Source organism: Xenopus tropicalis, chromosome 2 (genome assembly GCF_000004195.4).
Source record: "Xenopus tropicalis strain Nigerian chromosome 2, UCB_Xtro_10.0, whole genome shotgun sequence".
Taxonomy (NCBI): domain Eukaryota; kingdom Metazoa; phylum Chordata; class Amphibia; order Anura; family Pipidae; genus Xenopus; species Xenopus tropicalis.
Window position 1 is genome coordinate 63,550,791 of NC_030678.2, and position 16,340 is coordinate 63,567,130.

General features: G+C 39.9%; 1 protein-coding gene across 5 annotated transcripts in view; it reads right to left on the bottom strand.

The window, feature by feature from the left end:
• The window catches only part of nav1 (neuron navigator 1), a 99,504-nt gene that overhangs the window by 16,730 nt on the left and 66,434 nt on the right, over window positions 1-16,340 (bottom strand). For all 5 annotated transcript variants that reach the window (XM_012970897.3, XM_031896820.1, XM_012970899.3 and 2 more), the window contains 7 exons: window positions 14,741-14,841; window positions 13,193-13,288; window positions 12,218-12,383; window positions 10,267-10,502; window positions 7,307-7,461; window positions 5,646-5,717; window positions 4,794-4,990 (listed from right to left, as the gene is read on the bottom strand). In XM_012970897.3, coding sequence (XP_012826351.1) covers window positions 4,794-4,990; window positions 5,646-5,717; window positions 7,307-7,461; window positions 10,267-10,502; window positions 12,218-12,383; window positions 13,193-13,288; window positions 14,741-14,841 — 1,023 coding nt within the window. The remainder of the gene's footprint in view (window positions 1-4,793; window positions 4,991-5,645; window positions 5,718-7,306; window positions 7,462-10,266; window positions 10,503-12,217; window positions 12,384-13,192; window positions 13,289-14,740; window positions 14,842-16,340) is intronic.

The following is a 16,340-nucleotide window of genomic DNA, read 5'->3' on the forward strand; positions in this document are numbered from 1 at the left end:
ATAACACTTTCTACAGTTTACAATCATTTACATCAGTGCTGTCCAACTTCTGTGGTACCGAGGGCCGGAATTTTTCTGGCCTACATGGTGGAGGGCCGATAATGGGAGGCATTTTTGACCACTCCCCTTTTATAAACCATACCCACTTGAAACCACACCCATGTTATCACATGACTATACCCATATTAATGGTGGTAGTACAGCAAAAACCTGCCATACTCTGGCTTCCCTACCCTGCCTGTGTGTGCCATACTCTGCCTGCCCTATGCTGCCTGTGTGTTCCATACTCTGTCTGCCCTACGCTGCCTGTGTGTGCCATACTCTACCTGCCCTATGCTGCCTGTGTGTGCCATACTCTGCCTGCCCTATGTTACCTGTGTGTATGACACACACAGGCAGCATAGGGCAGGCAGAGTATGGCACACACAGGCAGCATACAGTGACACAATGCTGGCACTCCTCCTACAGTCTGCGCAATAGCTATATATTAAAAAACTTTTTAATTGCAGTACCACCTCTTTTTATAGTGTGCAGGGTTTATTTGTGGGTTTCTACTGCTCCTACAGTCTGTCTGTGGTATGAACAGGTGAACAATGTGGGTGATTACAGCCTGAGTCTGAGGTGTGAACAATGCAGTGTTGAACAATGCAGAGATTAAAAGGTGTGAACAACACAGGGGATTACATGTTTAAACAATACAGGGGGATTACAGCCTGAATGTGAGCTGTCAGCCATACAGGGATCCAGTTAATCACAGTACTGATACCATTTAAATCTTACACAAAGGTAAGCCATCAAAGCAGCCAGACAGGTGGGGGCCACACAGAGGGGGGTCGCGGGCCGCAAGTTGCACAGCACTGATTTACATTATGCACACATACAGAAATTCTGATTTATGCGCCCCACCACCTGCCACACTTATCCATTGAGACCTATCCTATTGAGAACTAAACTAAGTACCATCTACGATTAATTTTGTCATTAGTACCAATATTGCAGAAAACAGCTAGTTCATGCCCAGCCCTAATCTATAACCTATCCACCGACCACATACCGACCCTGGCACAAGGGACAGAGTAAACTGCTCATAGCAATCTGACAGATTACGCTATCTCTTTTTCTAATAACAACCACCATCTGCCAAGGCCTAGTCCTGGTCTAGTTCTAAAACTACAATAGAGGGGCTGGTTAGAAGCATAAGTCCTTCAAGAACTGCCTTTATACTACCATCTTCTGGCAAGTCTATTGTGATGCCAGAAGCACCAATATTATCGTAGGAAAACTTTTTTCGTATGATATGCGGTGCGTGTATGGCAGCTCAAAGAGGCGACCGTTATTGCAAAGGCTGCGGATATCGATCGTCTCGTCGATCAGCCAGGTTAAAAGATTTTGAACGGGCGCCATTGAAGGTGCCCGAGCTAAATCTACATTCAGGGCTGAGGTGGAGGTAGAATTTCTGTTGTTTCTATAAAAGAGGTATGTGCCTAGCCACACCCCCCAAACAGTAGTCTCTATGGCAACCTATCAACAATACACATTGTTTCACAGGGTATTGTAACCACAAAGCATTAAAGATGTGTAAAATATTGCATTTAAGCATACTACACTCTGCCCAGAGAATCCAGTGAATAGTACTTGTGAATAGCCTGCATCAAAAAAAGCAACAAGCAGCACATTTTATTGTCATGCTGCAAACTACTGTAAAAGAAAGCAAATACATTGACTGCGAGACTGCCCAGAGAGGAATACCTGAACACCGGTTCCGAAATGATCAGTGGTGAATCAGGTGTGCCAGGACTAGTGCTCTGTGTCCAAGGGAATAAACCATAAGCCACTGTATTATATAGGTTGCAGCCAACGTTGAAGCACAGTCACATACATATTTATCCCCTTTCCTAGAGCATATTGGAGGCCTTCACAGGTATATAAACCCAGTTATACACACAGCAGAAAACCCTTTTTGTGCTGGAAATTGTATTAGGCTATAATCCCAAAATGCATTCCAGCAAGTTAAGAGTTGTTGTCCTGCAATAGTGTAACAAAGCAAAGTTGGCCATTACCACTTGGGGACTAACCTCAAACAGTGAGGCAGTGGCAACTAGGTTTAGTTGTCAGAGTCCTTCTGTTAATACCCAAACTGCTCATGATATAGCGCCTACTGTGAACATGGTATGATCATGGTTGGTTGGTCAGAAATTACATATTGAGAGGTGAAGTAAGTTCAGCATAAAGCACCTTAATCATCATAATAGCAATGTCTTGGGGACAATAAAGTATAATAAAAAATGTAGCAAATAGTATCAAATAAATATTAAAAGATCAATGATGCATATATATAATAGTGTCCTTTCACAGGAATATTCATGATAACAGGGATATGGACTATATATCAAGTGGTAATCAAGATATTACTGAAGTCCATGAGTAAGAAAATGAAAAGGTAAGTTCAGCAGACTATTGGAAAAACAGATACAAACTGATGTCTCATTTAGCTGACTTTGCTATATGGAGAACTACAGATAATATCAAATAAATATAGAAAGGAAAGGTCTAATTTAGTCCTCTTGGAGTTAAAGTGTTCAATGTAAAGATTCACTTGCTCTCCCATCTTAATAGGGCAGAGTCTTTATCACCCCCTCGTCTCAGTGGAGGTATGTAATCAGTTAGCATGTGTCTAAAATGTGCAAGTTTGTGTTCAGCCTTCAAAAAATGTTTGGCAATGGGCTGCCTCTCCTATGGAGAGCGCTGTCCTGATTGCACATCTGTTATTGTTCATTTGCTCCTGGTAGGTCGTAGAGGCTTTACCCACATATGCCATGCAAACCACATATGTGTTGGTATAGGTTAATCTATGTTGTATGTGGTATTTGTGTCCTGAGTGGGGGTCATAAACCGTATTTCCCTGTGCCATATTGCTACATGTCAGGCAACCAAAGCACTTGTAACAACCTGTTTTGTTTAGGGAATTAAGCCACCATTGGTTTTTGTGTAGGGAACTACTAGGCCACCATTGGTTTTTCCAATTGCGTGAAAGGCAGTGTAGTTTCTATCCTCACAATTTCCCATCTGTTATTTAAACAGATGTTATTAAAAGTGTAACTTAAAAGTGTCCAAAAGCAGTTGAGTATTTAGAGTATGAGAAAGGTCACAGTCAGTGACCGAAACGTCGGGTTTGTAAATTAAATTTTAAAAAAAATTATTTTTGCTTACATAAGATCTGTTGAGTGCTGTACTTTGTGGGACTATTACATTTTTTGTTACTAGCACCCAGACGGACAATATATTTTTTAGTGAGTGCTCCTCCTTTGGGACTATATATATACAAAGTAAAATTTTGCATGACTTCTTTAGTCACCAAGAAAGCATATAAGTAATAAGACTCATTTATGTCCACCAGTCCTCATTTAACATCCCACAGTGCTGTGAGCAAAGTGCAACTTCAAGCACAATTGTCATATTTTTTCCCACGATACACTGGTTTTTCCCAGAATTCTTGTGAATTTGGGCAGTTCTCCTGATGCAATTGTGTTGAGTCTAACACTATTGCTTTCGATTCACAAAAATGGACACAACTACACTCCATCACAAATGGGCACAACTGCTTCAAACATTATAAGTCTGTCTGAAGTCATATCCGGTGTTTGGCTATCACTATATAAAACAGTTTTGTAAAGTATGTCTGATAAGAAATTTATAACTGCTTTTAGGTACAAGCGATTGTTTCTGCAGCTTTCTATTCTCCCTCTTGTTTGCTATCTCCTTCAAAGTTAAGCAGCCTCTGGCTGTCTTACTCCCTGGTGCTCTGAGGAGCAGCAATTTCTGAACAGGCAAGTACAGTACATATGTACAGGTTAAACCACCCCTGAGTCTTATCTAGCAGTTAAGCTTAGGAGGAGAAGCCCATAAATCACCAGTTAGCAGGATGGCCAGCCACTGAACTTTGAAGGAGATCGCTGCAAAGAGAAAACTGCAAAAACAATCTCATGTACCTCAAAGCAGATACAACATTTTTAACAGATTACATTACAAAATTGTTTTATTTAGTGATAGGAACATGTATATGTGCACTTTAAAAAAATGTCTTTAAAGGACAAGGAAAGTCTAAGTCACTTGGGGGTGCCAAAATGTTAGGCACCCCAAAGTGACTTAAATCGCTTACCTTGTACCCCAGACTGGTACCCCTGTTAGGAGAAAACAGCACCAGCCCGGGGTACCTGTAGCGAGCGCTTCCTTCTTCCGTATTTGCGCTGCTGCTGATTGTCCGGGACAGGCACATGCGCGAGTGAAAAGCTGACTTCTCTGTTCAAAGTTCAGCTTTTCACTCTACTGCACATGCGCACGCAGTGAACAAGGAAGCGATCGCTGCTACCCCGGGCTGGTGCTGTTCTCTCCGTACAGGGGCACCAGCCAATTTGGCACCCCCAAGTGACTTAGACTTTCCTTTTCCTTTAAAGTGGTTATAGCAGCTTGTTCAGAAGTTACAATACTTTGTTTTAATCTATTATTTTAAAGTGTCATACTCATATTTTGCATATTATTACTCTCAATAGTTAAATATGCTCTCTATTTTTTCTTAAAGAAAGAATAGTCAGCAAAAATCCTATACTTGGAGTGAGCTGTGAAATTTTCCTAGTTTAACTTTTTGATAAATACACTCCTTTCAATGTATGGTTCCACCTCAGTAAAAAAAAGTTTTGGAGTGGATCACTTTTTGATTGGCCACCCTGTCATCAGAACAAAAGTAGTTTCATACCTAAATCACTTCAGTTGTATTAAAGTAAACTTTAACATACCTATGAGGAAGTCAGGAGTGCTGTATTTCTCCAAAAAAGTGTGCAAATGATACCAAAGACGAGGGACCCAATCCAGTACTCGAAGCAGCTCCGCATGTCCAGTTCCAATGCTGCCCTCTGATTCTAGTAGTTTCCTTCGCAGGTATCGTCCCAGGAATCCATTAGCAGGCTCCACGTTATTAGAGAATGTCAACATCCTTATGAGGCACAAACCAAAATTATAGTGATACTGCAAATAAAACCAAATCTTTGCTTATGAGGCTCAAACCAAAAGTATAGGGATACTGCGATTCAAACCTAATCTTTGAATCTTTGAAGTTTGAGCTGTGCACCAAACATATAAAGTCACTGATAGATATTCATGTGCTGTATTTGATGCGTTAATACAAAACAAAAGATTCCATAGAACAGCGCAAAAATGGCACTCTTTACTTAGAATAATCCACCTGGACAATACAACATTTAAAAATCTTATCCCCAAATTACCTTGCAATTTCAATGGCAAAAGTCACTAACAGCGCCAATAGTGTGACTGTCGGCAAATGTGGGACTGATGGTGAAGTGGATTTCAGGAGGCCTCATATAGTCTTTCAGCATTCATGAAATGATATTATTGTTGTTGAAAACTATTAGCCTATTGTGGCATGAGCACCTTTCACTTTCATGAATGCAGCAAGCCTATATGAGGCCTCCTGAAATCCACCATATATTTGCTAACATGTATTTCTGTTGTATGAAACAAGTACCTCTGGATTGTCTGTTCTACCCGAGTATATTTAGAATAATCACTTTTAGTGCATATCTTGTAAACATGTACATACTGAGGTAGGTTTTCTTGTCTCTTCCCATTACCTGAAGCTTAAGTGCAATCCATGGTTTGGGCTCATTTTCACAGGCTGATTAGTTGTCCCAATGATGTAAGGGCTGCAGGGATAAATAGCAAGAAGATAAGAAGCAGGTACATATAGCTCATTCTATTATACTAATGTATTAGTCTCTTTAGGCTAGCCTTTTAATTTAACTCTGCCAAATGACACGCTATGTTTAAATTAATTCCCTCCATCGCAATCTTTTCTGGATAACGTAGCTATATCCTTAGAGATCAATTCCTGCAGATCTGAAGAATTAGACTAAAGGAAGCTGCAATTGTAGTGTAACATACATGGCCACCCGTGCATCCAGTAAACAAATTAAAATCAGTTTTAGATTTGCATGTGGTAGTGTAGCTGTGAAAATCATATGTAAAGTATCCACTTGTCTTTCTGTACTACTCAGTAAGCAAGAGCACTGCCAGCAATGCTTTGTGATATGTATCGGCGCACAACGCGACAACCCCCCCGTCTGCTGCTCCAGCCGCACACTCGCCGCACAACGCGCGTACACCCCCCCCTGCCACTCCTGGTGCGCACCTCCCCCCCCCGTTTGGGGCTCCGGCCCACGCAGTCGGCGCCCGCGCGCAAGGAGCGACCTTCTCACCTCCCAGTCAATAAGTCTGAATGGGAAGCCCTCATGGCACTTGTAACATGCTATTCCCCTCTGCTTATTTGTATGGCGGTGTCAATCATCTCACTGCTTATAGGTTTATTTTCAGTAAGAGACGAGAAAACGATCACCTTGGACTCTTCCGTTTCACCTTAAGGCACAAAGGGTCTAGTTGTTTCACGCGTAACCCCCCCCCCCCCCCCCGGTTGGGGCTCCGATCCACACATTCGACGGCCGGACCCAAGGACACGGCGCGAGGCGCTGGAACGACCACGGGGGGGGGGGGGGGTTGGTTCGGGGGTGCGAGCGCACGCACGGCCAGGAGCGCAGAACGCATTACCGTATATCCTCGAGTATAAGTCGAGGGTGCCTTTTTCAACACATTAATTTAATGCATGCGATATGCACATTAACGCATGCGAAATGACTTTGATGATTCAGAACTTATTTATTGTGTGCTTTTTAACGCAAAAAAGCGACCTTTAGTGAATCGGCCCCATAATATTTATAAAGAGTATTCTGTGGAAGCATACTGATTATTCAGTAAATGCTCTATTAGGCAATGGGTAACAAAATGCTTCAGAACCTGTGTTTCCCATTTAGTCTGAACAAAGACCATTGCTTCTCTTGCAACTGAGCTGTCACACACCTCCCCATTTGGGCATACAAATGATTACTAAACCAAACCAGCATTGATCTGCTTATTTGGCTGACAGGTAAGAAAGGTAGTTGAATGAATGTGCATCTTTTCGGTTCTTGTTTTTTTAATTGCAGCAGCATGTTCTAATGATACAAGGTTAAGCATTGTCTGTTTTTCCACACTGGGTTTCATTTATTTACTAACTTTCATAGAGAAAATGGTATTTGGTGTTTTGGTTTCATTAGTCTGAAGTAGTCTAGCAGTTTAACACTTTTTCTCTCTACTGTCTACTGTGTAACTCCTTGCACCTGACTCTGTAGTCATAAAGTATTATCCTCCATAAATGACAGCTTGTAACTATGCCAATGACATTTCGTATTGTTTTTCTCACCACTTGTGATACTTGCAGGTCAGGGCCCCATTCACCAACTCACTGATGGCTCCACCTTCACTCACATCATCCAACATGATTACTAATGGGAGCTCACATGACCCTGTTTCTCGATCAATCTGGTTTGCCAGGTTAGACAGGTACAGCTGCAAATCCTGAAATAGTTTAACATGTTAGATATGTTCAAGCTTTTTATATGGACATCTGATAATGTAAAAAAGAAGCACTAATAGCCTTCAAGCTTTTTAGAGATTAAACCTCAGGAAAATTAATTATGTAGAAGAAATGATGTTTGTGTAGTCTTTCTTCATAATTTAACCCAGCCAGCCATGAGTTGGCTTTTACTCATAAAGGACAGTTTGAATAATGAAGCAAACAACCAGTGCAATAGGATATAAATACTGCCCCAGTTTGAACATAACTACAGGCATTTTAACTATGCATGTAAAAAAATGAGAGACCTGGAAAAGATTAGTCGCCTTTGATAAATCTTCGTTGCCGCGGGTGACTAATCTCCCTGCAATGCCATCACACCGGCAAGAATGTAAATCGCTGGTGGGATGGCATACGCGTTGCTACAATTTGCCGAAGTTGCCTTGAGAGGAAACTTTGGGCGACTTCTTGAAATCAAAGCGAAGATTAAAACAAGTTTAACATCAGATCAATTTTTCATCATTGAAACAGGTTTATTGACCACAATATTTCAGTGTGTAGTATGGTAGTGTATTGTTGACTCATACAGTCATTCATCTACCTCATAATACTGGTCTGTTGAACGACTGCCCAATGATTAATCAACAAACACAAAAACATTCACCCCAAACTCTTGGAGTATGAGTTTCTGCAAAGAGTCAAAAAGTCAAAATGTGCCATGCTGATAGACTCATACCCAAAAAGACTGAGTGCTGTAATAAAATCAAAATGTGCTTCAGCAAAGTATTAGTTTAAGGGTGTGCACTTATGCAACCACATTATTTTAGTTTTTTTGGTTTTGTTCCCTCCACCTAAAAGATTTCAGTTTGTTTTTCAATTGAGTGGTACAGTTTATAGGTCACATTAAAGGTGGAAAAAGTTCTGAAATGATTTATATTTGTCTCATTTTTGTACAGCACAGGAACCTGACATTTTATATCCACTGTATTCTTCTCTTCTCACGAGCTTGCTTTCTCTTCTGTACATATTTGATTACACGTGTATAAACAATCACTTTGGATATATAATGTTCTGAACAGATTTTTTGTTTTTAACATTTAAAGTGGACCTGTCACCCAGGCATAAAAAGCTGTATAATAAAAGCCCATTTCAAATTAAATATGTGCCCCAAACTCATTTTTTATTAACACATCTATATCCATTATAAAAGCATTTAAAGGACAAGAAAAAGGCTAAGTCACTTGGGGGCGCCTAACATTTTGGCACCCCAAGTGACTTTAATCACTTACCTTGTACCCCTGGATGGTGCCCGTTAGAAGAAAATTGCACCAGCCCAGAGTACTTTTAGCGAGCGCTTCCTCCTTCTGTATTCGCGCTACCAGCAAATTCCCGTGACAATCGCATGCGCAGTAGAGTGAAACGCAGACTTTATAGTTTAAGTTCACTCCACTGCGCATGCTCGTGAGCAAAGCAGGAAGCGCTCGCAGCTGGTGCTATTCTCTCCGAACAGGGCCTCCAGCCCGGGGTAAAAGGTAGGTGATTTAAGTTACTTGGGGGTGCCTAACATTTTGGCACCCCCAAGTGACTTAGCCTTTCCTTCTCCTTTGAAAATCCCAACTGTCAATCATATATTGCCTGCCCTGCCTCTATGCCTTAGGCATAGAGGTGGGGCTGGCAGTTACTTTCAATTGAAAACTTCTTAAAGTTGCTGCACTCCTCACATTCCCCCTCCCTCCTCACAATCTAATTTTGTAGCCAGTGCATGGACATGGGCATCAGGTCCCCCCATACTGGCACAGAAATAAGATTTTGGCAGGATGCAAAGCTTGCCTTAATAACAGTGTCTACAAAATGGCACCTGCCTGCTTACTGCAACTGTGAATTCCAAGGCTGAAGAAAATAAGATTAAACTAATTTATATGGTGTAAGTGAAGTTTATTTTGCTTGATAAACACAATTGAAAACAGCCTGGAATTATTTCTTAGGGCGACAGGTCCCCTTTAATTGTATAGTTAAACACGAGTGGGGGAAAATTACTGTCAACGCAGTGACGTGATCTGCTGTATTTGGCGCCAGTTTGGGTTCATTAGGAGGGGTGGGTGTGTTGTATTTGTACTTTGAGAAAGGCTGTGGAGACAGCCGAAACATTAGTTTGACGTTGGTAACAATAAATAAACTTTTTGTGTTCCCACTAAGTCTTGTGAGTGCGGCTTTTGTTTCTATTTTTTCTACATTGATTTCTAATACTGCAACCAGGCGTTCTGTTTCTGGATTATGCCGTGAGTGCCTGCTTTGGACGATTTTATATATATATATATTTTATATACTGGAACAAGGACAGCACTCCTAGGATTTAAAGAATTGTGAGCAAAATGTAAATGCAAAAATAGAAAGGTTTATTACTCAACGTTTCGGTCTCACACAGAAACCTTCATCTGGAGTGTTTTTTTAACATATCATTTTTTTAGGGAAGAATCATGTACTGTTTGTATTTAATTACAATTTTTAGAGCTTACGAAACAGATTTTTAAAATTACTTTAGTGTTTATTGTGCTTGCAAACATTTTTTCATGTAAACAGGTTGAAACAAAACTGAAAATGAAAAGAGAAACAATGTATATGCACATATACAAGCAAAAATAAAATGCTGTCTCATGAAAGGGCATAATGGCAGAAGGTGCTTTGCTCAACAGTCCTATAACAAGAAAAAAACACTAGGCAGAATGTTGCTTTGGCATATCCTGCTGTGTAAGTAATAACCATATGAACTACAAAAATTACAGATATTACCTGTTTATTTGTCATACCTTGCAGCTTTGCTGATGCATGTTAAAGGCAGTAACGATGCCTTCACAGATCTCACGCCCCGACCTCTCAACTAAGTATTCTGCCAGACGATGGGCAAGGAAGCTTTTCCCTGTACCACTAGGACCAGACAGTAGCAGTCGGCGGTGCTTAAGTAGTAAACTTACATAATGCTGCAGCATAGGTTTGGGAATAAGTGACTCAAAGACAAGGAGGTCAACACACCTCTCCTTTAGACCTAGGGTTGGAAAATAATAAGATAAGAAATTGTCACAAGGGGCTTTTGCCAGCATGGACCTGTTAAAATGACATTATTTGCAATTGATATGTCTTGAAATAATCAGATTTCAGTAACAATAAATTATTTTAAAGGGGAACTCTACCCAAGCACAACAGTTACCTAAGCCCAGCCTCCTGTTCTCCTGTGGGTAAAGCTGACAAAGTAAGAGGAAGATTGAGTGATTTTAAAAGGCTAGGCAAAAAGCTGAGGAATATGCTATATCTGTATGCTAAACATGATATGAATCATTGGGGCCATGTCGCCACCTGCACCATTACTTAAAGGAACAGTAACACCAAAAAATTAAAGTGTATAAAAATAATTAATATACTATGTACTATTGCCCTGCACTGGTAAAAGTTGTGTGTTTGCTTCATAAACACTACTGCAGTTTATATAAATACCCTGTTGTGTAGCCATGGGGGCAGCCATTTAAATTGAAAAAAGGAGAAAAGGCACAGGTTACATAAGAAGATAACAGATAACTGTGTAGAATACAATGGGAATCTGCTACTTATCTGTTATCTGCTTATGTAACCTGTGCCTTTTCTCCTTTTTTCAATTTAAATGGCTGCCCCCATGGCTACACAACAGCTATTTCTATTAACTACAGTAGTCTTTCTCAAGCAAACACACAACTTTTACCAGTGCAGAGCAACAGTACATTATATTTTAATTATTTTAAAACATTTTTATTTTTTAGTGTTACTGTTCCTTTAATTAATAATTTAGGTGTCTTGACTGTTCTTTGTACTGGTCTTTGGCCTGCTTGTTGGAAGTTTAAGAAGCTCAGCAGAATGACATCAGTCATCTGCTGCTGATCTGCCAGCTGCTGCTCTGTCATTTGAAAATTTAGACACCTGCTACCTCTTCTAACAAGAATCCCAAAATTCTGTCTGCCCTACACCACAGCTGCAATCCTCAGGCTTGTAGGGGCTTCATCAAACAATATCACATTCAGTTTGAATGGCAGCCAACCCACTTTGTATCTGAGCCAATGTGTGCTATAGTGTTTCAATGCTGGAAGGTGAGGTTTATCAAAGCAGATACACTTTCAACAAGTTTTGGCCATAATGACCAAGTCAAAGATGATAAGGGACCAATTATAAACCTTTTTCAGAGTAATAGATTCTCTTCTCCCTTAGCTTGTGACCAAAAGAGAGACCACTCACACTTCTGTTCCTTCTGACACTCATGTTGACCAAATCTTTATACCCCCCCAAACTATGGCAGGTTGTTCTTCAACAGACATACTGCTCAAAAGCAGGCCATCCAACAATATGAAAAACATTTAAACTACTGCCTCATCCAAGGCTTCCCATTCCCTTGTGATTGCTACCTGCCCTGTATCTTGACTATGATCTTTGATCTTGACCTTGGTCCGCCATTTTGTGATCTTCTGTGTGTCACTGATCACCTGTATATAATGCAGGTGCCAAATGTAACAGTGCATGGTGTGAATCATCAAGAGAGATATATTTCACTGTATGATATATATAACCCGCAATTTGTGCTTTGTATTTTACATCACTGTAGGGGAGTCTGTCACCCTATAACTGAAGATGCACAGTTTGCATGCAACTTTCTGATATGTATTGATTAAAAAAATTTTGGGCAGATCAGAAAGTGTTGCCCTTTTCTTATCCAGCAGAGGAAGTGTTATTCAATCTCACCTTTGAGATGCAAAAGGATGTTTGTACAGCCCTTTAAGATCCTGGAAGGAGATGTGTCAGGTACCTCTGTGTCCAACCATCTTTTTATATGTCCCAAACTATAACCACTCAAAGACTCTTTCCCCAATCCAAGAGTGGATCCAGGATCCAAACGATTTAAATAATCCTACAGACAGAGTGATAAAAAATAAAAGGTAACATTTAATAAGTAGTGGAGATATATACTGAAGTAGAACGCTGTATGGAGATAAAATCAGGTATAGGTATGGAACCTGTTATCCAGAATGCTCGGGACCTGTGGTTTCCCGGATAAGGATCTTTCCATAATTTTGATCATAAGTCTACTAAAAAATAATTTAAACATTAAATAATGTCAATATAATTGCTTTGCCTCCAATAAGGATTAATTATATTTTAGTTAGGATCAAGTAAAAGGTACTGTTTTATTATAACAAAGAAAAAGAAAATAATTTTTAAAAATAGGAATTATTTGATTAAAGTGAAGTCTATGGGAGATGGCCTTTCTGTAATTCAGATCTTTCTGGATAATGGTTTTTCAGATAATGGATCCCATAGCTGTACATACAAATAGGAGTTATTGTAAAATTAAGACATAAACAGAAAGGACACAGCAACCTGAATAAAGGTGTAATAATAATTATTTATTTTTACAGAATCTGAGCAACCCAAGTGGTATGGATATGTATAGTCTCATATTCAGGTGTTTCTGACCAGCTATGCCTCTAATGACATCTTTACATGTCCCACAAGGCCATTCTCCCAGCCAATTTTTTGAAAATGTATTTTAATCCAAAAGAAGTAAGACATGTGGACAATAATAGACACAAAACAAAAACTGAGAGAGACAGAAAAAAGGGTATAATTGCCTTTTCTGATGTGCATATTACACTAGAAGGGAAGGAGGGAGTGGAAATCACAAAGTTAATTAGAAACAACAATGGCCCACTTTTGTACCTGAAATGTTTGGCACACAGCATTGTCCACACTTTGCCAGTCAGCCTTGGTATTGATATTTAAACTGCCCAAAAAGAACTCCTGCTGCTTTAAGTCCTGGAAGGATAAGTATATTTAAAAATCAAATCAATGGAAAAATAAAGTTAAGGCACAATAAATGTGTATACATAAGGGTTGATTCACTAAATGTCGATATTTCGAGCACTATTTATAGCATGCGTTAAAAATTTTATTGCGTCTAATTTTTCGCGTCTTAACGCACGATTCACTAAAAGGATATTTGCGTTAATTTAGACACAATGCTGTTTGCGTTATTTAAGTCGCGAAGACTTTCGTGCGGTATTCGACGCAACGCGCGCTAATTAACGCAGCGCACTACTTGTCGCGCATGCTAATTAACGCACGCGTGCTACTTATCGCGTGCACGCCATATTAGCCATACACACCATTACGTTCGTAAAAAACTACTTTTTTTTTAAATGACCATTTCCCTGCAAACTGGAGGCTGCCATCACTCTAGGGCCAACACATATTTGAATAAATCACACTGCAAAGTCCATATTGTGTTGCCAAAAGCTCATGAACTGTACTTTTCTATAATTACTGCCTGCTCCAAGTAGGTGTTAATTTTCGCATAGAGTAATGCGATATTTAGCGAGTCTAGGGGGCTGATTTACTAATCCACGAATTCGAATGGGAAAAATTCGGATTGGAAACGAACATTTTGCGACTTTTTCGTATTTTTTGCGATTTTTTCATCGCCGTTACGACTTTACCGTAAATTGTCGTGACTTTTTCGTAACCGTTACGACTTGCGCGAAAAGTCGCAACTTTTTCGTAGCCATTACGATTTGCTCGTACATTGTCGCGACTTTTTCGTATTGAGCGCTCGTAAACGGCGGGCAAAACTTTCAGACTTTGCATGATTTTGGAAGCCTCCCATAGGACTCAATGGCACTCTGCAGCTCCAACCTGGCCCAAGAAAAGTCACGATACTGAAGCTTGAATGAATCCGAAACTTTCGTACTCGGCGCGAAGGCTACGAAAAAGTCGCGACAATTCGCGCAAGTCATAACGCTACGAAAAAGTTGCGACATTTTGCGAAACAGTCGTAACGGCTACGAAAAAGTTGTGACAATTTACGAAAAAATCGCAAAATACCGATCATTATGAAAAAAATGCATTCGGATGCCTTCGGACCGTTCGTGGATTAGTAAATCAGCCCCTAAGTGTTTGTGAATCATACGTTAGTATTATTTCTGCGCGCTAATTAACACAATGCGCGCAGAAATTGTTTCACTTAATGCATGCCAGAAAACCTAGCACCTAATTAACACAATGCAGGAAAATTAACGCATGCGGTTGCGCACTAATTAACACATGCGATATGCGACTTAACACATGCGATAATACTTAAGCGAATCGTAAGTTTTTTTCGTGTAAATTTTAACGCAAAAAAGCATGCGATATGTGTTATCGCACTTTAGTGAATCAACCCTATAATGTTTAGGTGACCTGCAGAAATCATCTGCAAAAAATGACACTCACCCCTTTAATAATATGCTGAGGAGGGACTCTGACCACTGTGCGCAGAGTTACTGTTACCTCACGTTTCAGTGATCCATTCAATCCATCCATAGGAGAAAGATCTAGAAGAAAATTCACAAGAAAAATATTGGTCCAGTGATCAACAACCAATAGTTTACGTGGAAAATATTGATTTTCTCCTGTTCCCTTAATGCATGTCAGAAAAAAGTTTGCTAGATGAATACATTATAAAAATGATTCCTCTATGTTTTGCTAGTCTGCTATGTGCTACATATGCTTATCTCCTGTGCATTCAAAGACTTACAGCTTATAACATCTTACACCAGCCAGCCAAAACTCACCCATCATTACGTCCTCCAGTCAACAGCTCAAACACTATTCTGCTTTAATTCTGCTTCTCAGCACCCCTGGCAAGTTTATGCAAGGTTGCAACTGGTAATATTCCTTTACACAGTGAAATTATAAAGCATACAGAAAAAGCAAATGTGCTTGCTCAGTTCTTTTCTTCAGTATACAATTGAAGAGTCAAGAGTTTCAAGACCCACCCAGATGGGGACAGCTCAATCAAGTCCTGTAAGTACTTAGCTTACTTCACTTTTAGCCAGGTCTCTATTTCTGACTTAGTTTCATCTGGTATGGTACCTATGGATTGGCCTTTCGCATCGTTTCGGTTTTATGAAGTTGTGCGAAGTTTCCTCCCTTGGGAAAACCAAATCGGCGCAAAGGCCTTTCCACCGGGGACTCCTATTGTTGCAGTCCAAAGGCTATAGTAGAGATCTATCGCTAACTTGCTCCATGGGGCATCAGCCTAAAGAAACTGGACTTTCTGAGTTTTTCTTTCTGAGTTTTCTTAAAATACCTCACCACTCATCAGAGGAGCTTCTTTAGTTCACTTGATGCTAGTTAAAGGATTGTGTACAGAGGGTGGTTGTCAATGGTACATTCTCTACCACCTGTAGGGTGCTTAGTGGGGTCACACAAAGTTCTGTATTGGGTCCACTTTTAATTTAGTTTGTTCATTAATGACTAAGAGGAGGGTATTGTAAGTACTGTATCAGTGTTTGCAGATGACAAAAACTATGCAGCCCAATTAATTCAATCCAGGATGTGGATTTCTTGCAACAATCTGGGCATCTAAGTGGCAGATGAGATGCATTACACAAATCTGTAAAGGAGAAGGACCTGGGGTAGTTGTAGACAGTAAACTTGGTTGTAGTAAGCAATGCCAGTTAGCAGCTGCAAGGGAAAACAAGGTTTTTAGCTGTATTGAAAGGGGTATAGATTTGCATGAGGAGGGAGTCTTTCTTTCCCTTTACAAAGTACAGGTATGGGACCTGTTATCCAGAATGCTCGGGACCTGGGGTTTTACGGATAAAGGATCTTTCCGTGATTTAGATCTTCATACTTTTAGCCTGCTTAAAAATAGTTTAAACATTAAATAAACCCAATAGGATTGTTGTTCCTTCAATAAGTATTTATTATATCTTAGTTGGGATCAAGTACAAGGTACTGTTTTATTAATACAGAGAAAAAGAAAATCATTTTTTTAAATTTTAATTATTTGCTTATAATAGAGTCTATGGCAGATGGCCTTGCCGTA